At 43.3% G+C, this 23,406-nt stretch overlaps 1 protein-coding gene across 4 annotated transcripts in view; it reads right to left on the bottom strand.

Annotated features, from left to right (window-relative positions):
- Positions 1–9,355: 9,355 nt before the first annotated feature.
- The window catches only part of ZFYVE28 (zinc finger FYVE-type containing 28), a 145,413-nt gene continuing 131,362 nt past the window's right edge, over positions 9,356–23,406 (bottom strand). For all 4 annotated transcript variants that reach the window (XM_015625176.3, XM_015625177.3, XM_015625178.3 and 1 more), the window contains 2 exons: positions 12,579–12,682; positions 9,356–11,667 (listed from right to left, as the gene is read on the bottom strand). In XM_015625176.3, coding sequence (XP_015480662.1) covers positions 11,536–11,667; positions 12,579–12,682 — 236 coding nt within the window. In that variant the 3' untranslated portion in view covers positions 9,356–11,535. The remainder of the gene's footprint in view (positions 11,668–12,578; positions 12,683–23,406) is intronic.

Below are 23,406 nucleotides of genomic sequence, written 5' to 3'. Positions count from 1 at the left end.
TGGGATGCTGGCTACTTAAGGGGCTTGCCACCATTTCCTTCTTAATTGGCAAACAGCACAGGAGCCCCGGCAGGTGGTGAGTGCCCGGGCTGAGGGGACCCAGGCGAGGGATGAGCTCTGGCAGCCCGGCGCTGAGCCAGCTGGGTTTTTGTTTGTTTGTTTCTGCTTGTTTGGGGTTTTGGGTTTTTTTAAGTGGGGCTGGCCATTAATGGGGCCGCAGCATTCCGGGCCGGTGCCCCCTGGCCGCCCTCAGGCCCCGCTGCTCGGCCCGCACTGCGCCCGGCGGCCGCACGGGGTCACACCGAGACTGCGCCGCGCCCGCCGCCCCGGCCCGCAGGCCCGGCCAGCGCCGCTCCGGGGACAAACCAAACCAAACCATCCGCTCCAGGGACAAACCAAACCAAACCAAACCAAACCATCCGCTCCGGGGACAAACCAAACCAAACCATCCGCTCCGGGGACAAACCAGCCGCGCCGGGAGCCGTGCCTGCCACAGGGGACAAGCGCCGCTCCCTTCTGTCTGGAGGGCTTGGGTATGGAAACACGAATTGCTGCTCTTGCCCCTGCCGGGAAAGCTGCTCTCTCCCCGCGAGGCTCGGCGGCTTCACGTCGTGGTCTCCTATGGGCTCACAGAGCATTGAAAAATCTTTTTTCTCACTTGAGGCAGGAGCGCTGGGACCTCCCTCGGTGCCATCCCGGGGGATCGGAGGCTCCGGGGCGCAGCTGCCAGCAGCCGCTGGGGACAGGGGCCCCGCAGGACAGCGTGATCCCTGCCACTGTGGCAGGTGGGAAAGCTTTCAGCACTTGAACCGCTTACATTTGACCCAAATATTGCGCTCTACGCTGGCTTTAACGCTCCTGCGTGACAGCAGAGCAGAGGATGGAAGGACTTGGTACTCACCCCCCTCAAACACAATCGGCTTCCACGCAGCTCAGGCACTTGACCTAAAAGTCTAATGACTCGGCACAGCCAGAGCCCGGTGCTGTGACAGCAGGTAGAGCAGCCTGGTTTGTGAAAATGCTGCCTGCTCCCTGTCCCGCCCGGCTGGGACATTAACGGTGGGGAAATTGTGATTTGGCAAGAAGAACGGGAAAGAACAGCTTTCCTACATTTTAAATATGCTTGTTTTGGTAGAAGGTGACTTTAGGATACTAGGACGAGCCTTAAAAATACCTAAAAGTCCCAGTGAAGAAAAATAACCCAACCTTGTAGCTGCTGGATGCCATGCCGGAGCAGCAGTTCATGCTCCATCAGAGCAGGGGGACAGGGGACTATCGGTGAAGAAAGGCAAACGTTTCGGTACGTGGCAGACTTGGAAAGGCTTGTGCAGATCAATCACGGCAGAGCAGAGCCCCCGCACAGCCGAAACAGCCGGGGCCAGCGAGGAGCCGCGGTGGGGATGTCCCGGCAGGGCAGGGATGCGCTGGCTGGGCAGCAGCACAACCTCCTGGGCCCGCAGGTCACCCGAGCGCCGTGCCACGGGGAGCCCACGCTGGAACCGCTCCTGCTGCCAGTCGCTGCACACAACATTTAGCACAGAGGGCTGGTGAAACAAGGAGATAAAATGTGTGTTTGGGAAGAGCAAAACGATCAACAAGGGAGCTGAAAAAGCTGATTTGGGTGATGGCTTGGATGGGCTTACACAGCCCAGGATCCGTGGGACAAACCTCTAAGATATCTCCCTGAGCAGCTGGGCAGAGACAGCCATTACTGAGTGCAATTAACTGCTTCATTACCACCTAAGCAAAACAAACTCATCAATCTCTGCTGCGTTTACCAAAAGGAGAGACTGATACCAAGATACAAACACTGTGCTCCAGACTGCAGGCATGACCCACACCCCCCAGCCTGGCACAGTGACTCTGCACATCACGCAGTCCCTGGAAGCAGATTTTAGATACCCCACACTATTTCAGGTGTGCTGACACACTCCAGTGAGCAAGCACTAAGCACCCTCATGAGCTGAGCTGCCCCATGGTGTTACAAACACCTGCTGAGATGGAGCTGTAGGTCCAAGTGGGAGTGATGGAGGTGAGAGCAGAGTTTAGCCTTTTAAGGTCCACGTTAAGGCACCTGTGCTTGAGGCATCCAGCAAGTTTGAACAAGCAAAATTAAGGCCAGAGACTACTTCTAGACAAGAGCAGACTACCAGAGGGAAAGGGAACCTAGAGGGCACTGATCACTTTCAGAGGATCAGGAGAAGCTGTGATTTTCAATCTGAAGCCCAGAGCCACCACAGGCACAGAGCCATCCTCAGTTTACACAGCACAACACCCTTCTTTACAGCAGCGCAGGCATTTCCTACAAACTCTCTTCTTCCCACCAGACACATCTCTAAATAAGGCCAGATGACAGGCAGGGAGCAGAATCTCCCCTGGCATGCGTCCCAGAAGGAACAGGGATGACCAACTCTGAGATCCAAGGTTAAGCTTCAAAGGACCACTAAAACATCAGGGTCTGGAGACTTCAACATCTCTAAAACCCTTGGTCTACTGAGAAAATTAAGGTCTGAGTACAGTAAAAAGAACTGCACTTACCTCTGTGATGAGATACAAGTGATTTATGAAAGGGATTATTCATGGATGCTTGAGATAGCAGGACAGGATGAGCCAATCTCATGTTCCCAGGTATTTTAATAAGCTCTTCTGTAGGATGGAGATAACATACCTACAGCAGTGCGAGGCACAGTAACCAATGCTGGTACCCTGGTTGGCAGGGAATGATCAGGAGCACTGTGCATTGTACAAGGCTAAACTGAGGAAGGAGTTACTATACAAAATCCTACAGACTCTACTGGAGCACAGTGTTGCAACACCTCTGTTGTGGGGAGGCCCAAACAAATGCTCACAGCAGCCCCTTCATCCTGAGCATCTCTGAAGGGATGGACTGGGACAGGGGCTCAGCAGAAGTGGTGGAGGGGCAGAATCCCCTTCTCATGCTCAGGGAGAGGAAAGACATGGCTCCCCCCTCCTGTCCTTCACAGCTGGATAAGGATATGAATAAATCCCTGTCATGTTTAAAAAAATAAAGTTTACTTCCATCTTCTGTTGTACCTCTCTGTAAGGTCTGGCCACTGTGGTTCCATGCCTGGTTCCTCAGGCAAATCTGCTGCCCTGTGTCCAGCATTTGTGAAGGAAAACAAAGCAGAAGGATCATTTCTTCTCTAGCTGCAGGCAGGGTGTGGGGAAGCAGTGATTCCACATAGCCATGCTAAGCTCCCACACGTGGCACATTGTTGGTAGCCAGAGCCCAACCTGGCCTGTGTAGGAGTGATGTATTCAGCAGGACACCAGTATTAAAGAGTGCTGCAGGAAATCACAGCACGCTCACAAGGACAGAACTCTTCTTGGCAAACTGGGAAGTAATTCCTGTAGCTGATTAAAAATTGCACATAGGGAGATTTCTGTGGTCAGGGATTTTCCTTCCCCTCCTTTAGACACTGGCTTCCTAAATGGGAATGTGCTCTTCCCTGCATCCCTCTTCCTTGTGTTTGATCCATTACCTTTCTTTTCCTGCTGCTTGTAACAGCCTAATGCCAGTGTGACTCCAGCCCTGGTGCAGGATTAGCTCTGGGGTGAAACAGGAAGATGGAGAGCACAGGGTGGGTTTGCCTGTGCTGCTGCATCTCTCCTGCACATCAGCCCACAGAGAGATCCCGCCTCTTGGTAACTTCTGGACCAGTTTATAAACTGAGACCACCAGGAGTCTTGACCTCTGTTACAGTACAGCCCCACTGAGTGCTTATTTCTAACTTGGTCCCGACATGGGTGGCTGCACCACTGTGCCTGCAAGAAGCACCTGATGTTGTGTTTGTTAAAAATACTTGTGGTCATAGGTAGAGAGCTCACCACAACGATCAGCTCACTGTTCAACAGCTGGTTATGCACAGGAGATTTAACCTTCTTTCTCACCTGTGTTTGTTCAACTTCTGGCCACTGGTTCTGATTAGACCCCTGTCAGGAGGCTTCCCAGACCTGTGCACCCAGTGTAGGCATTTACTGATGTTGTCTGCAACCATATTTCTTTGATACATTCAATAGATTGCAACTCTGAACATTTCCAAGCCCTCGGTCACTCCCATGGCTTTTCCCTCACAGCAAAACACACCAGGAACATTTTTAGCAGGACAGTTGCTCAACACCTTCCCCCATTCAGTTCCATCCTCCTTTGTGCCAGGTGCTTAATCCGTTTTATAAATATCACAAATAAATGCAACCTTGCAGAGGCTGACAGAGCTGAACACCAGCAGCACAGGAGCACAGAGCAGCCAAGAAGACACGATTTGGCAAGAACAGACTTCCTCTGGCAGCTAATGCTGTGACAACATCTGAACCTTGGGAAGGCACTGGAAAGGCTCCAGGAGCAGCACACGGGGCAGAGGATTTTATCACATGGCGCTGGTGTTCTCTGCGGCTTCTGAGCTGTTTGTTCTCAGAGGAAGCGCTTTCATAATTGCTTGATTTGGAGTTAATGATTTTTCTGTTTAAAAACAACCAAATATTATTTAATGATTGGTAGTTATTTGCATATAGAACACGCTATGAGAATTATTTGTTCCATGAATGGGAATTTGAGATTTCCAGGAAGTGAACACTTCTTTTCCTTTTCATTTCTTACTTCAGCAAGCAAGCAGAAAATACATATAAAAATATAATCAGCAAGCAAAAAGACAACAGCCTCTCTGTCCCCTCCACCTGCTAAGGAACAGTGTTTCTTTAACACTGGGTGGGAAGAGAGAAGTAGCACACCCAATGGGTTTTCTCCAAGCTCATTGAAAATACCCTCAATGCAGTAGGTAAGACAATATCTTGCATTTCTTTTGGAAGTTGCTTTTAGCAAAACAGCCTGTAGACAAAAACCTTTGGGCAGTGTCCCTTGGGCTGTCAGCTCCTTGGCTTCTCCCTCCAGCCTGGAGAGGTCCCAGATCTCCAGCTCAGGGCTGCACCACCTGCGGCCTTGCGCCTGGCGGTGGCAGAGGCTGGCACTTGTGTTGGGTACTTTCAGTAAGCACTCTATACCCGTAAGCTTTCACACTTTACACCAGCCTGAATTTTGGATTCTTTACTTTGTTCTTGTTCCAGTGTAAGTCAAAAGTTGCGTGGAGGCAGCATCTGGATGCAAGTCTGCATCCTCAGGTTTTCACAAAGCACCTTTTTGAGACAGACTAGACACAGTCGTATTTCAAATGCTCCCTACAGGAAAGGAACATGGAAACATTTTTCCTGAGACTCAGTTTAGAGTCTAACTCCAGTAACATTCCTTTAAAGAGAAAAAGCAAGAGAAAGGGCAGAAAGCAGAATATGAGGAACAAACATGACCAAGAACACCTGTCAGGTATACAGGTAGACAAAGTTTTCCTGCTTTGTTCTCCAAGCAAGGCTGTCCTGAAAGAAACTCTAAAAGACATGGCAATGAGAGGAATAAAAGAGGTCACTGAATTAATTAGTGGTAGCTTTATATTTTGTTCCAGGACACAAGACACTTGGACCAAATGAGATGAATTCTCTCCTTTGAACAGAGCTGCTTTACATGGGAAGTGCAGCAATTCACTTCATTATTTTTTTTTAATTAAGGAAGAGTTATTTCTAGACAAAGTAGTTACAATCACTGGCTCAAACCTGTAAGTTCTGGTCCCCAAAATTTGTAGCTTTCCAGCAGCTACAAGTCCTCCTAGACAAAAGCAAATGGTTCAGAGACAGACACCCACGACTTTGGGACTACTTGGGGTTCAGTTTTTGCTGTATAATTTCCCAGTATTTGAGAGCATCATGGAGTAGTTTCTTTTATTTATGAAATTGGAGTGATTATTTTTCTGTTTATATTTTCAATTATTAATTTCCAGCTTTCTGCAGATAAGCCAAAGAAAGTGAAATCAATTTAAGAAACCAAAACAACCCAAAACTGGCAGGCTTTACTGCTGCATAATAAACAGAAAAGATGCTAGTGAAGCAGCAATCACAAATGATCTTGACCAGAAAAAATAATTACCAAGTCCCTCAAAATTTGATCTCAGAGGCTCCCCAAACACAGAAGATGCCATGGTACAGGTCCTTTGGTAATAAAGCCAAGATAATCACACTGCTCTTAACATACCTGACAGGTGCCTTCTCATCACCAAGGATCTGACTGGGACAGTCCATGCAGAACCAGTGGCCCAGCCCTGGAATGCTGAGGGACAACTTTCTTCAAATTGTCCAAAAAGGCTGAAGCACCTGTGTGTCATTTTCAGACACATCTCTTATGAAAGACAAGGTATTTTTAACATGCTTTACAGAACATCATCAGAGAGGTTACCAGTGCAAATGCCATTCAGGCCTAGTCTTGAATTTATCTAGTCTCTTATCATCATCTTCCACTGTACTGACAGGCCCATTGGAATCACAGTCTAATTCCAGCTAAATACCTGAAAGCTGGCCATTGGTGAAATATTATGGGGAAAGCAGCTACCTGAAACACCCTCCCTACTGCTGTTTTATACCATTTTTATTAACTCAGTGAATAAAAAAGTCATGGTCACCAAGATTTTATTGCCCTGTGAAGAATTACATAGAAGTGCAGAAATAAATAAATAAGACTTTCTAGAGTAAGACATGAGTTTAAGTGCTTGCTTAAGCGGTGTGAGTGCCTGGCTCAGGGTTATTTTCAGAAAATCAAATCTCTGTATTACGTGAGGTAGTTACAGGTCAGTGCTTGCTGGCTCTGCCATTCCCAGGCACAGTGGTCCCTCACATCCTGGGCTGTGGCAGACACTGCATGCTCCTGAGCAGGAGCAGATGGGAGTGTCACCCAGCAGCTGGACATGAGCAACAGCCCCTCTGCAGTCACTTGTACACGCAGGCAACTCTCACTGCTCCTCAGGGGTGGGAGCCTGAGAGGCCCCACTGCTGGTTGCTTTGGACACAGGATTTTCCCTTTTGCAGACAAGTTCAGTCAGAGCCCCAACAGGGCCTCTGGTGGCTGTTTGCAGAGAAAAACTGAGAAGAAAAATCAGCTTCATACCTTTAAGTGAAACATGAGGGAAAAATTGTTCTTTACACTTCACAGCCTTCATGTTTAGTGAAAACAAGAAATGAAATGAGTTCATGAAAGACTAATTGCCCAGTTTGTTTTATGCATGAGCCCCAGCATTCCTAGCACATGCAGTTACAGCTTGTTTTCAAAGAGTCCAATTACTTCATTAAAACATCATCTTCACACTTCCAAAGCTGCTTTAACAAGTATTCTCTTCTTCATCCTTCTGGCCTATTACTTTACCATTTTTTTGGTTTAAGAGCAAAGGAAAAAAGAGCCAAATGGCAATATCTATAATTTACTAACAGCTATTAAAACCTGAGAATTAGGATCTATCCTTTCTCTGCCACGAAGTAAAAGAATACTGCAGGACTTTAAACACCTCGGTGCGAGACCCATGGCATCTCAGGCAGCCAGGAAGGACCTGTGTGGCAGGATGCTACTGCAGGTACAAGGATAACAAGTGGTCTGAAACAAGCCTGTGCATGGAAACTTGAAGGAAAAGATCAGGAAGCAATATAGATGAAAGCTCCTTTAGTTGTCTTAGTATTTCACCGTGTGTAAGATATCTACAGGGGCCACAGAATAAGTTTAGTTTATACACAGCAGAAACTGAAAGCTGAGTGATGGGGTGGGGTAAAGGGTGAAAGAGAAGGAAAAAGAGCTAAATCCCCCCTCGTCAATGAAGTCAAAAGGATGCCTACAGAGATGATTTCTTCCAGACAAACAACAAAGCATAATGCAGTGAAATGCTGTCATTAGAAAATAGAGTTCACAGTAAGCTTTTGACTGCAGTACAAACCCTGGTTACAAATGAAGATGTTTGAGCCATCACAATCCCTCTGACGAAGCAGAAAACAGGAGCCTCCATGCCTGCCTGTGCAGGAACAGAGTGCTGCAGTCTTGGCTCTGGCAGAGATGCTATCAGGGGTTGCCACGGAAACCAGTGGATGCAGCTCCAGCAGCTTTGACTTTGCATGAACTGAGAGTTCAGCGAGGCACTGAGAGCAGGTTCCTCCAGCTCCAGGCAGGACTGTGATGTGTTTGAGGCTTTTGAGGCTTTCCTACAGTCAATGTCCTGCTCCCACAGCCCACCTTTCTCATCTCTCCACCCGAGTACAAGTACAACCACAGCCTGTTTCCCTCCTCCTTCCTTTGAGCTCAGAAAATGCACACAAAGGTCACGCCTCACCCATCACTTCCATCCAGGTTCCTTCTCACAGGGATGCTGTGTGACAGCTTTTCAGTCTGTTTGAATGTTCTGGACAGGGGTATTCCCTGAAAGCAGAGGGAATTTTATTTTACTGAAGTTCCTTTCCACTGCAGAGGAAGCCTTGATATCCACCTGCTTGTACAAACCCAGAGAGAGCTGGAAGTGCTGTACAATTTGTACAGACCTAGAAAGGATCACTCCAGAGTTTACTGTAATTATTTTTTTTTCCCCTGGAAAGAGCCACGATTCAGAAGGGAACTGCCACACAGGAGAGTCCAGCACCACGTGAATTATTGCTGCCTTTGCCAACACTGTTCTTACCTTATTATCCTCTTCACTCCCATTGTAATATCCCCAACAGGAAAACTGCTGTGGAACATGTTGTATTCTGGAGAAATCCCCTTTTTGATTAAAAAGTCCCTTTAGCATAAACTTGTACTGTTCACTTTTTCATACACACCTGAAGGCAGCATTATTTTCCCATAAACATTATGCATGCTAATTCAAATGCAATCTTACATTTGTGTGCAGTAAAGTTTCCCCATTGTTGCACCACCAAAGCTGAGATCCCAACATCATAGAGTTGCAATATGTTTTCTGTTCAGTGAAATGGCGTCCCAAAGCCATGCAGCATTAAGACCCCTGGAAATGAAAATTAATTCTCATAAAACCTTTAACAGCTGTATCCCGTACAGGGGCAGAACAAAGCAGCACTGGGCATTTATGCTTCCCAAGGATAACTGTGCACAGAGATCCAAGGAGCACTGTTTCCACTTTGTATTTTGTAGCAGATTTGTATCCCCCACAGGAAAGATTATTCAGATGTGACACAGGCAGATCAAACATGCCTGATGTGTGAAGTGGCCATTGACACAAGATATTTTGGGAAGGGAGATTTTCAGCTGGTGGCAAGAGATAGCACAAGGCAATGCTAAGTGACAGGCTGGTGTTCCAGATCTGATTTTCCACCCCCTCACTGTATGGGTGACTTTCATTTCCAAATTTAAACTAATTTCATTTGTATTACTTGCCATGTGAGAAAGAGTTCAGGCCAGTTTGTTTGACAAGATGGCAGCTGTCACTCCATGTAAACAGACCCCAAAATGAAAGAGCAATCCAGCACATGGAAGTAGAAAGTCCTGACACTTTAATTATCTGAAGAGATTACAAGATGAAAGTCTTCCTTGAGGCAAATGTATATTAGTATTGATATAGTCATTGTGCTTTTCAGTAAGAGAAATAGGAGTCTGTATTTACATAAGAAACTATAGTGTCTGAGATCTTTAAATATCATATTTATGGAAATGATTCTGAATTACAGCATTTACAAAATAAAAACAAGCTTAAATAAATATTCAGTGCATTAAATAAGATTTTTTTTTCCACAGAAGCAACTTTTTGTGCATATTTATTTCACAATTGAAGTTTGTTGCAATATTTTTAATCCTATAAAAGAGGCATTAAATTTCTTGTGTTTTTCTGGTTTTTTTTTTTCCTAAAAATAAAACTGCAATAATCATTGCAATGTGAAGCCTGAGATTTAAGCCTGAATAAGTATCATTGCTTGCACCACATCACCCATCTTCCACCAATCACCCAACCCCATGCCTTTCCAAACTCTGGTGAATGCAGACACTCCAACCCAAGAATTTCATGAGAAAGATTTCAGGGAAGTAATAATAATAAAAAATATAAATAAGTGAGGATAACACATCAGAGCTGACATTGTCTACAAACAGCATCATAAGGCTTGTGCATTACACATAAACTAAGTGAAGCTGTTTCATCTGAATAAAAATGACAGTAGTGCCAAACTTCAGCACCCTTATATGGCTCATTAACACTGAACAGTAAACAACTGAGCAAAGGGAATGTCCCCAAAAAATTAATAAAATTTTTTAAAAAAATTAACACTGGCCAGTTTTGCCTTATCATTTTGAGTGACGACCTTTCTCGAGCATGATACTGCAAACAACTTCCTCATCCATTTTTGTATTTATCACTTTGAAACACAGTGTGTAACACCACGAGTCAGGAAAGGGGGCACAGCAAAGAGCTCTTGATCTTGTTTCCTCTGTAACCACAGCACACACTGTCTTGCTTTTCATGTGGCCAACTCAAAGCAGGTCCAAATGCCTTTGAAACCTCAGTACTCAGGGAGCTCTTACTGCAAATAGTTCGTGCAAGATCATAACATGAATCCGTGTGAGTCTTATTTCTTTCCTCTCTGAGTGGAGATAAGAATTATTCCCTGGTGTTTCAAATAAACACAAATGTCTTCTGAGTTGTTAGTATGAGTGAAGTACCAGTATGCACTATTTTACATGGTTACTCTGCCAAATGTGGACAACAAGTACCCTTCTCTGGCTGACCATTCTGTAAGACCTTTTGGATATCTCATTACATATTTGCCTTTTAAAAAAACCCCAGTATTATGGGAGAAATAATTTGTCTTGTCTACTAAATTTTGCTGCCAAACTGTTAAAAATATGTACTTTAATATGAAATAATTTATTTGGTAACTTCTTCTAAAGTTTGTTACGTTTTAAATGCTGATATAGAAACCAAACCTCTGTGTCAGACTTTTATTAACAAGATTTAGCATAAATGATTAAGATTATAAATACTTCCAAAACTCCAAACTATGGAACTCGAAGTTGTAAAAATTTTTAGAAGACAACTTGGAGTTATTGCTCTGCTCGGTAAATGAAAGGCGACACAAATATACTGTTTTAGGGCTTCAGTGCTTCCTATGGGATTCACTGAAAATTTTGCCTTTGTAAATACTGAATACAGATTTGAAATAGATTTGCTTTTATTAATCCTAGCATAGGTAGCAAAAATCTAGAAATGGGGAAGTTAAATGGCAGCAGGTGGGAGAGTGCTGATGCCCATAGCCATGCTGGGATTGCAATGGGCACTGGAGTGTCTGAGCTTTGGGACTGATCCACTAGGGATGGACTAATTAACTGGCTACTCTGTTCCTAGCATGTAAGATAAGCAGCAATGCCTGTTCAATTCTCTGAGCCCTATTTCCTTCCACACAGTGCATTTGTTCTGCATATGGCATCGTAACATTAATGTCATAAATTTATGGAAGACTGTACTGTAGCCTTAAAGCTACAGACGCTTCGTAGTTCCCTTTAGCAGCTTAGTAAAATGCAATAAAAACTGTCTGTACAAAATTTATAATAATGGATGTCAAAGCCTACGTGCCCTCACTGGGCCTCTCTTTCAAGTTAATTCTTGGCTTAGGTCAAAGATACCAGTCCATGTAAGACTCCAGAAGACACACCAGTAGTTTAATATGTCAGATACCAGCTCTGTCACTATAGAAGGGAGTGACATGGAACATGTAACAGTGAGTGCAAACACGGACAGGCTTCATCTGGCCATAACGAGGTAATGGAGCAGAGTGGGAGGAACAGCGGGAACAGAAGATCTGAAAAATAAGAGGGAAATTTCTCTTCAGCTCCTCTGAAGAACAGGATGGGATAAAATTGATTTCAAGGGAGGGGAGAGAAGACTGTATGAGCTGGCACCAGCATAGTCCTCAGCACAGCAAGTGAAGGGCCCCAGCAGGCAGGGGTTTATCTGGATGGGCCCAGTCCCTCTGGTGAGGGTGCCCAGCACTGACAGGAGCCAAGGCTGGCCTGTCCACCTCTGCAAGTCACAGGGGAAGGCAGTTGCATCAGATGTGCAAAGAAGCATCTCCCCCTCGGTTTTGAAGAAAGACTAGGGGAATATTTGTGACTATCTCCAAATTTCATATTCCTGCAAGTCCACTACGTGGTTAATGAAAGCAGCTTCTCTACCCTCTTCCTTTCTGAATTGTACACCAGCCAGCAAGTGAAATGGGACTCAGATTTCTGGCTTCCTGTGGTACATGACTGCTTTTTTTCTCCCTCACTCCCTCTTCCACCCCCACAAACTTGCAAACCAGCAGCCCTACACATCAGAGTGATCCTGCAAAGGTTTGGAAAGAAAGCAAAGGGACACACTGTCCCTGCAGCTAAGCTGTGTGCGCATCACCCCTGGCACTGCAGGCTGCCCTGGCTCATTGGAGCTTACAGCAGTAGTCCAGAGTGACTGTGTGCTGGGGTGCAGTGTTCTAGGATCTCAGCAGGGAATTCTGCCTTTAGCTTTATATAGCTTATTGCTGTATAAAAGTCAAACCCCTCCCCAACCCTTTGTAAACCTAAGCTGAGAGCTGGCAGTCTAGGCACACAAAAGCACCTGTGAACTGAGAACCCTGGCTGAGCACACACATTTTGCTGTGCAGCTGGGTTCTGTGGTACATATGAATTTGCTGCTCTCGTTGGTGGGTCGTTCCTCACATGTCTGAGTCATTACCTTGCCACAGCTCCGACAGTGGTGCTTCCTGCGAATGACTGTGAAAGGAGCCTTGCATGCAGTGCAGTAGCTGCAGACTTCATCTGGAACCCAGTCAGGAGGATCTGTCAGAAACACAGCAACAAAAGGAAACAAAACCAAACACATGATTACCACATCCTCAAGGAAGTAGGGAGAATAAAATGTAACAGCAGCTGGTTTCATCTGCATTTCTCCAGGTGCTTTGCAAACAGTAGCTGAGTGAGTTCAGGATGTCCAGGAGGGCTCAACTCCTCTCTTCTCTGCCAGGCAGCCACCTTTATGCAGAGTACATCAGGCATTAAAATGGTCCATGACAGCTCTGGATTCGAAATAAAATCTATCTCAGTCAAATGCAAGTGGCAGGGAAAAGGAGAAAAGCAAAATAAAGTAAGAAGACAAGAGATTATTAAAGCAGAGCTGGATCACAGGTGTTTTTGTCAGTGCCATCCACCATCAAAACAAGCTTAGAGCTGAGATCATTCCCAGCCTCTTCAGCCTTTCCTCCAGAAAGGCCAACTGCTTTCCTGCAATTAGGCAAGCAACTATACAGGTAATAAACCCAAAGCCTGATTACCATCTGCTAAATTATTAGGACTCTTACTGGAAGTCACCAGTAACTACAGCAAAACCACAAAATCAAGTGTACAAGGCTTAGCAGAGAAAGAACTTGCCCATTATCACAAACAGCATGTTTCAGTTGTTTATGCGTCCTGTGAGCTCTCCAACCTCCCATAAAAGACAAGCAGGGAAATGATTTGGTTTTGGCAAGGCAGAAGGTACCGGGCTCCCTTCTGTCAAGCTGTTTCTGCTCACAACAGGCTGACATGACCTCAAAGAGTCTGGAGTTACAAGTGTAGAAATGATGAAGCTTACGATTTCTGCAAGTGTAGAAAAGATGAAGCAAGTGTAGAAATAATGATGCTTAATTAAGTTGGTAAAAATCTGATGAGTGCAGAACAAGTTTTATCCAGAAGGAATCTATGGACATGGTGAACATCAACTGCTGGGTGTATTTATCCAAGTTCCCTGTATGCAGCTTCTTTCTGAGTATTATGTACAGTTTGCAAGCCATGCAATTGCTGATTTATAAACCTGACAAGCAAGATCCCTGCCTCAAGGAGCATACTATCAAACAACAAAATATATGGTGCAGTTAATGCAGAGGTTTAGAGGACTATAGCTACAGGCAGAAAGATAATTAGATGAAAAATCCACTGTTTTGTTCCAACATAACTATGACCACTTTTCATGTGTTTGTCACATTGCAACATTTGTCAAATTAAACATACAAAGGATATAACATTCAATGTAAGAAACTGCTCATAAAGCAGATTAATAAAAACAAAGAGAACTTAGAATTTAACTCAGCTTTTATAGGCTTATCTAAACTATTTTAGAGGTTGAACTAGCTTAAGGAAGTTATCCTTCACTTAATGAGCACATCAGTCTGATAAAGGTTACACCTACAGAGCCAGTAACCAAACCCAGAAGTTGATGTGCAGAGAAATGGCCGATGTGGTAAAAAAAAAAGGAGATTGCACACAGAAGCCTTCAGCTCGTCCCTGAGAACAGTTCACCAGAAAATGTTCTGTGGGGACACAAGGCTACAAATTGCTGGTTCAAAGGCAGGGTTTCCTTCAGCAGCAGGGAGAAGCAGGACTGCCAGCTTAAGCCAAGCATTAATAACACTGGAACCAAGAGATTTTTCTTTCCAGTTCTTTTCCTTTTCTGCAATCTCCCTAGACACTACGTGTATCTTGCCTAGTGAATGTTACTCCTAATATCAGTTTATGATGCAGATTTTAAAAATTTTGTCACTTTCTGTGATCTGAAACCATGGCAAGCCTGATGGAGCATCCCCATGTTCTCCATCCAGGAGGCCCCTTGGGTTATCTATCACATATATCCAAAACAAAAAGCAGAAATGTGAACCAATAACAATGTTCCTGTTTAAAACTTGTCCCTACATAGATTAATTTTCCAGAGATATAACTATCCATTAATTCTCACTCATTTTGAAGACAGCAAAATTTAGGAAGTTATTCAATCTCTCTGCCACCAGGTCTCCTTCTGCAGATCTGGTGAAAGCAGGCTTGGTAAGATGCTCAATTTGATATTGATGTTTTATCAACTGCATTGCAGTGTGGGCTACCAGGTTCAGATAGTTACTGATTTTAATATTCACAGAAAAGCCACAAAAGCACGGGCCCTTTCTGTACCCCCTGCAGCATCCCAATGTGATGTGCCACTTCTGCAGTAGCTGGAGCCATCATCACTCCTTCCCTCAGATCACAGGTAAGCCACACACATTATAAGCCAACACAATCCCATCACAAAGACTCTAGAACTCATTAACAGAAAGCACCTTTCTTACCAGGTGTTTAATTTTTGGTTTGGGTTTCTTTGAGGGGCTTTTTTTCTTTGCTTTTTTTAGGGGGGAGGGGGAAGACTGAGTTATTTTTTCTTTCCACCTCCCTATATTTTTCTGTTGTTGCCCTTGAAGTGCAATGCTGAAAACCTTATTTTTTAATTGATCTTCCATGGATTTACCTCCATGCTAAACAGAAAGAATAACTGCAATAAAAACCCCAAAAACCAAAAACACCCCTGAACAAAAACTATGCAAACAAACAAAACCAAAAAACCCACACAGCAAATTTTGATGATGACCTTAAACTAATAATAATCATATAATCCATAATTTACAGTTACAGAATCACTTGACTGACAGATGAATTAATCTTAGAACTTTGGTTTTGTAACTTTGTTTTTGTAAAAAATAATTCACAATTCATTGGCAACACACAGAAACAGTACAACTCTCTCCACAAAACACTCTCCCACAGCAGAGGGACTCTCTCTGCCTCCACGTTGGTGTCACTTCAGCTGATTCACTAAATTAATGTGTCAGTAGGGTGGCTAAAGGGCACATTCTCCCCAGACACTGGCTCATCAGCAGGGGTGCACAGCCAGTCCTGTGCTCCACTGCCTCAGGGGGTTTAGTGCCCTCCCAGATCTGCAGCACTGCAGCACACCCCCAAATAGTAACACTTGGTTATGTAACAGCTTTTAACATTCAAAATGCTGTACAAATGTAATTGCTTTAATCCTCATCACCCAGCTACAGTCAGTGTGTGGGGAGAAATCAGGAGAGGGATGTCTTGCACAAAATCATAGTGGTGTGGCACTAAAGTAACACTTGAAATAGGGAACTTAGGCCCACTACCCCAATGCCTTTCCTTTCAGCCAACTGAAAATGGCCTTACACCCACTACAAACACAGAGTTGTGACATTATGCACTTAGAAATAAAATGCAGTCCTGGACTGGAGCCAAAGCGCTCACCCTGAAAGGAAGGATGAAGTCCTGATGATCCTGTCTCTTTGAGCCCATACAAGCCCTGGTGGCCACAGGATCCCACCCCTCGGTTTCCTTCCCCAGCCTCATCTCGCTCAGCCTCGGGAGCGGCCTCTGACTTGCACACGACTGAGTCACCGGCTGTTTATAGAACGGGCTTTTGAAACACTCTAAGGAGCCCTCTCAGGAGGGGATAAAGCTTCAATGTGAGGAGCAGAGAGCGCGTTACACGAATTAAACCCCGAGCATGAGCCTGAAGATGTGCTGGAAGCAGGGCAGCAGCTCCTCATCCACAGGCTTTTCATGTTATAGTCCTTCTCCAGGCTACGCCGCTCCATTAGCTCTGCATGCTGCAGCAAATAGCAACACCCAGTCTCTAAAGCATTATCTGCCTGTGCCTCGGGGATTTGGACAAGGAAGGGAGGGAAAACCTTTTTCCTGGGCTAATTGGCCCAGTGCTTTATCATGCAGTGAGAGTCTGGAGAAGTCTGCTGGGAAAGGGATGAAGTCCACAGCACAAACATCAAAGAGGAGGAGGAAGGGAAGGAAGGGATTAATGAGACAGACTACAGATACAAATTTTAGACGAAAACATTAAAAGCACGCACAGAAAAAAAGGCAGAGAAATGAAGAGAAACAAGTATTTAAATGAATAAGAAGCTTAGAGAAAGGAAAAGGCGCAAGATAAAATGAAATAGTGTTAAGACTGAAAAAGGCTCTTAACTATTCAAACATCTTGCATTACAATTTCTCATAAATCATGAAATGTTACAGTCTTTTTATTTATTCTGTAGCTTTTATCATTCACCTTTACATGTCTATGCTATCTCATTAGCTAAAAACATTTTCTGCTCCTAAAGTTAAAAGTCAGATAAATCCAAGATGCTGGAGCTTTAAGAAAACCATAATCATGGACAAAAAAAATAATAAATAAATCGCAGACACTGTAAACTGTCAAAAAGAATACATTAATTTATTTGGGTTAAATATGTGCATTAGACCTAATCTCAGAAAATTAGATCTAATCTCAGAAAACCAAGAAGATCATCTCTCTGTCACAGAACACAAGAGGAAGAGAATATGAACCCGAATCCATCAGCTATGATGGTTGAAACATTAGCCCAGAAAGCTGAAGTTTTTTCTGTGGCGCTGAAACACAAGAGACTGATGTGGAGAGAGAGAGAGAAACAACCTCAGAAGTTGTTGGAGCTTTCAGAAGGCCTAGGCTAGCAAATCTATACTCTGGTAGGAAACAGATCAGAAACATGCACACCACAACTCCCTGTTGAAGAGCAGCTGCTAAACCCCAGATTGTGGTGATGTTTGTGTTACAGCCAGACAATTCAGAGAAAAGACCCCTTTCTGCATCTTTTGTTTTTATCAAGTATTCCTAATGCAGAACTCCAACTGAAAGTTCCTCCTGCACTGTTGTGTGTTAGATTTCAGAACACATCATGCAAAATAAACCCTGATTATACTTCTACCAAACTAACCTGCAGAGGGCTGCTCCAACAGCAGCCTGTGGAACTGACACCGCTGCAGCCGTCACAGTGCATCACCCTCACAGCTGAAAAAAGGGTCACATGCACTTGCTGGAGCTCTTCTGATAAAAGCAGGATTGTAAATTCTCACAGTTTTAAGCACAGAATGTAGAAAACTAAGGTGACTTGACTCTACTCCTCACTTAAACTGCCCCCAGAAAATGAACCTTTTTTGTCCCTCATCACACCTGATTTTCAACATGTCATTCTGGGCAATCTCTGACTTTGATGTAAGATTTCTAAGAGGCAATTGTACCAAAGTAATCTTTGTCTTTGCTCAGCAGATTCAATGCTGATTACAGCCAGCTTGATTTTTTTTAAAAAAATAAATTTTATGCTTAATATAATTTGATGAAAATTTTGGGAGTAAGGGAGAACAGAGGTACAGACTTGTTAGCTTCAGCTCTGGTCAAATAGCTTTCTTAGGGTGGAATTTCTGTGCAAATCTAGAAAGCTTTCACCAAGACACAGAGCTTTGCAAACTTGGGCTCAAGCCTCTGCTCTGCCTGATTCAGCATCACCTTGAATGAGATCATTCTGTGTCCATTCGGTCCGGGTACATGATCAGCAACTGGGTCTTTGGGCAAAACAATTATTTATATAAAATGGAGCAACTCTCATGGAAAACACTGGTTTCCATTGAGATATGGGTCAAATTTTTACTTTAAATCAGATGGAGCAGAGACTTGGATCTTCCATATAACCATCAGTAGGAATATTCTCTGTAAGACCTACCAATAATTATAAAACAGAAAGAATTTGATAATGCAGATCTACATAAAATATACCAGAACAGTCAAAACATGTATTTATTAGACAAAAAGTTTCAAACCTAATCAAAATCCCATTTAAGATGTTATGGAATTGAATAAGCCTGTTCTTTACAGTATTTAGGGGATGTTTTCCCTTAAGTACTGTGAGGAAGTCTCAACAAGTTCCACATAGTGCCAACAAGAGCAATAGTCTTTGAGAAGGGAAAAGGCTCTGAGCCAATTCTTAAAATGTAAGTCAGATTGAATTATTGCACTACAACCTAAAACCCGTAAGAATCCTGTAATTCTACACTGCATGATTAAATACGTTCAGTTGATTATAAAACATTGCCTCCATATGGAAATTTGATGCTAGATTCCTCTCACATAGTGTAAGCAGAGCTGCTGAAAAAGGACAAAGTGAAAAGTTATGTGGACAGAAGATGTTCGGCCACGGAACTGTGCAACAGTTGAACTTCATTTACAAGGTGTTGCTGGTCATCATTCTAAACAACAGAGTAACCACAGGCACATGGAGGACAAAAATAAAAAGGAAGCATTTCAGCTGGGGCTGACAGCTATTTCAAGAGCCATGGTGATTATATTCTGCACATACAGGAGCATGGGTGGGTTCTTCTGACCCAGTGACTTCTCACTGCAACAAGAACAAGAGTTTGAGCCCTGGGACTATGAACTTCTGAGTTGTTCTTGTGCTGCTGGTTAGAGAGCAGTCAGGGCCAGGATGGCAAGGGAGAAATTGTGTGTTCTGTGAAGCAAACAGATGCTAACACTACTTGGCACAAACAGGTATTTGTACTGGCAGCCACAGCAAATCCATTATGTCTGCAGCTTTAGGTAGGTGGTAGCAAGCAAGGCAGTTCTGTACAGATGCTAGAGGGATAAGGAATGAAAATGCACATACGGCTGCAGAGAGAGCTGAGATGCTACAGCAAATATTTTCATGGAGCACCAATGACTTCATAATTCTTGCTGGTTTTCCTTGAGGAAAAGCTTCAGATTTCTAGGTATCTCATGCTTATTCCAGGACAAGAAGTGTAACTCACTTTCTTAGCCTGCCTTTAACTTCATTAAATGGATAATTAAAAATATTTGCATTTCCCTCAGTTGTAACAGATCAATTCTCCTGATAATGTTATCCCAAAATACATACACAGTAAAACTCAGATTTGCCTAAGTTTAGTATTAAAATCATCAAACTCACAAGGATAAATATAATGCTCCCAAATATGGTGAGCAGGGTTGCACTTATGCTTGATCCCATTAACAAACTGATAAATGAAAACATAAAAAGGCAGTAATTTTGAAGCCAAGAAAGTTAAGTTACTCTCTGCATGTGTACACCTATGTACATACATGGGAATCTGCTGGAAAACACAAAGCAAGTTTTCTGGTACGGCTAGAAATATGATGCTAGATGCATAAATGGCAGAAAGACAGCAAACTTCTACTTCCCCAGTGTTTGGTCTTTCTAAAGCTGTACTGCATCAGAGATCCAGAGAGAGCTGTGTCATTTTTAATATGCAGTATTAGGATGCATTTACACCGTGTTAAATAAAAGCAATTTTCTTACATTTTCAAACACGGAGGTTTCCTTTATGTTGTGTGTGACCCATGCTGCCCACTCTCAGCCAGCTCCCATCCAACAATGGTTTGTCCAAGCTGGAGCTCAGGAACTTCCCAACAAGGTTCTTCCTGTGCTGGTTTGCAGCTCACCAGGGCACAGAGAGAAAGGCAGCACCATGGAAGGTCCCAGCACACAGGCCCCATCTGCTGTTACTGCAATTCAGAGCAAGCACCACTGGCAGCCAAGAGCCCAACCTTTTTGCCCAGTTGCAGCCTGCCACTACAATTTGCTTTGAGTTTATACACAGAACTTTGTACCCCACTGGCCATCACCTCCATCATACAACCAGGACAAGAAATTTCCCTATATTTAAAAATTACTTATTGAATATTGTATAGATTAATATTCTACCATAGGAAAATAAAATTTGTTTTACATTCTCTTCCTATAAATATATATATATATTTAATACTCCACGAACTATAAATGTATATACTTCCTTGACAATAATCTTACACCATTAGGACAATAAAGATTAACATATAGACCACAGGCTCATGCTTTTGTTTTGGAATGCCAATTAATCTGTAGTTTATCATATTTCAACCTTCAGAGGGTCACAGGATTTAACTCTTAAACCCTTGCCAATGTCAGTTGGCTCATAATAAACATTCATATTTGTTTTATGGCCCAGGCCAGCTGGTGGGTTTTATATACAATAAGAATGAGAAATCTGACAAAAACAAGTGATTCATCTTCATAATGTGAGGAGAGGCTGAAACCTTCAGTACAATCTTAAGGTCATTTATTTGTTCAGGCTGCTGGGCTTGCTTTCCATTTTGGGGGGTTTAATACTATTGATTGAATACAATCTAAAACATTTGCTACATTCAGTTAGAGGGATTTATTTGATAATAGGGAAGAGCTTTCCTGGCAGGTAGTTGGCTGGATCTTCTCAATTTGATACACACTCTGCCACAATGGCAGAAGTGTAAAGCTACTGATGTGCTCCTTTGCTTTAAATTATTTTCACTTTCAGCTGAAATAATTGAGTGACCTGAGGTATAGAATTGACGTACAAAAAAGGAATTAATTAACTTTGATGCCATGCTCTCAGTCTTTGCATTGAATTCATTTACAGTGATAACTGTGGTGCATTCCTGTACTCCTGTTGATGGCCCACGGCCCAGATTTGGCCTGAAGGACAAACACACCAGGCTCACTACAAGAAATAGGGAACAATGTTCAAGAACCAAAAGTTGACTTATCTACCAGACATCTTCCACCTGCACCCAAACATCACCCAAAGTCAGGGGCTATTCCTGCCACAGTGACCAGCAAAAACAAGATATACAGGGAGGTGCTGAAAGGGAGAAAGGGCACATGGCTGCTGAGGTTAAAATCTTGGTGGAAGTTTATGTCTCATGCTGGAAGCCATAGGGGTGGCAAAACCATGTATCAATTTAGCTATCCCTGCATATCTCAGCAGAAAAAATCTGCACAGTGTTGCCAGCAATGACAACTTGTGACCTGAAGGGATAGGGGATTGGCATGTATTGCAGATGAGAAGTGTTTCTGAAGTTCCCATAAATTCAGTAAAATTGGCCACCTTCAGATGTTCCTTTTAGTAGACTTTTTGTGACTTCTTGTGTTTTGGAAGGTGGAGCTCATCTCCATACTCCTCAGTATCCTCTGTCTCTTTTGGATACATAAAATTCCTACCATCAGGAATGAAGCCAAGTAACAGCAGACTACACTCTTCAGTTTACACAGTTGGAAGGGCTGCACTGTTTTGTACGAGTAGATATTTACAGCATAGCCACTCACACATAATCCAAGGGAGGCTCCCACAGAAAGTCTGCAAGGAGACTGGTGCAGACATTCCCAGTGAGCCTGTGTGAGCACCAAAAGCAGAGTACCTGCAGGAGCACCTGCTAACTGGCTCAGTTAAGAGGATATGTTCACATGGGACAACACTGGGCCAAGGCAGCCAAGCTCATCCTGGCATCCTCATCTACTTATTCAAAAGGGACTTGGTTATCCCCACAAAGGTCTGCTTTCTACCATGCAGGCACACATAAAACACCTGCTATTCTGGAATAAAGGTGCAGGCAGGGGGTTGTTTTTGTTGAATTTATATACATATGCAGTAAGTACTACATATCTGGTTTTACCATTCACTTAGGGCAGGGACATAACTGATTCATGCTGCCTGGGTGCTGCAGAGCCTTTTGTACCTCCAAGGATTCCCCTGTACAGCAGTGGCCAGAACATCACCTAAGTACCTAGAACCATTGTCTTCTTATTTCAGTAAATAACATCCCAACTCACTTCTCCAAACATGAAACATCCACTGTGCCAATAGCAGCTGTCATGAAAGGCTCAAGAACCTTAAAAGCTGAGCAACATGCCAGGGAAGAGAAGTGACTTTGCTATGACAAAATGTACATCCACTGTGAGAGGGTTATGTAGCATCCTGCAGTTCAGAGTAACTGCCTTTCAACTTCTGTAAGTCAAATTCACTGACAGCATCAGCATCGATCCAAAACAAAAGACGATGAATTGAAATGGTAGGGAAGTAATAATCTCGCTCTCGTTTGCAATATAGCCTACACACAGTAAGGATTTTGCTTAAAGATTTGTTCCTTCTTGCACCTTCTGTGACATTCTGAATTACAGCACAATAGAAAAATCAATTAAAATGACTACTGAGTAGTTCTTTATCTGCCTCCAAATCATCTTCCTCCAGAAAAGATAATATTTCTACAGTGCATTATACATGAATTAGCCCTGCTGTTCTAAACAGATTAGATCCTTTAGCCTGCAGCTTCAAAAGAAGGGTAAGCAAGCAAACTATGGGTTTTATATAAGGACAAAATAAGTTATAAATATGTAGTATTACTCTAAAATCTAATCTTTAAGAGTTCTTTTTTTTCCCCCCTGTGATTTCTGATCTTTATTACAAATGACATGAACCAATACTTCTTTTCTGTTGGTCACCACCCTCCACATACAAGCAGAAGCACACACTGCTTTATCACCCAGCTCTGTCATGCTATATTCCAAACCTCTCACTGAACGGACAGTGGTGTATGTGGACAAATACATAACAATACATCAAAGTTTTCAAGCACAAGGAAATTACTGCAAACTTGAGTTTCTGGGAAGCTCAGATAATAGCTGATGGTTGTCTTGTACTTTTCACTTGGCCACAGACATATTATTGCCCTGATAATTGGGCTCCTGGCGTGTTGAAACCACCACTTAGCCCTGAAGATCAAAGCTGATTGCTTACTTGTTTGCTCCATCTCATATATCTCTTTTCTTATTCTTTGACTGTGAGTGCTCTGACATCTTTTAATCCATCTTTTACACTGAGTTTGCCATAATAGGACTTCAGCCCATAACTATCTCAGAAGAAGCTCAGATTAATAGAAGAAAAACTACTCATAAGCTTTCAGAATACTTGAACCTCAACCAAAACTTTAAGACTTACATGCTTTCTTCATTCTTACCATGTACTCAGTGAGACTGGAACAGCCTCAGCAGACTTACCTAAAACTACCCTTTCCT

The sequence above is a fragment of the Parus major genome, chromosome 4 (genome assembly GCF_001522545.3).
Source record: "Parus major isolate Abel chromosome 4, Parus_major1.1, whole genome shotgun sequence".
NCBI classification, from domain to species: Eukaryota; Metazoa; Chordata; class Aves; order Passeriformes; family Paridae; genus Parus; species Parus major.
Note: the sequence above shows the minus strand (reverse complement) of the source record. Positions and strands in the feature narration are given on the sequence as shown.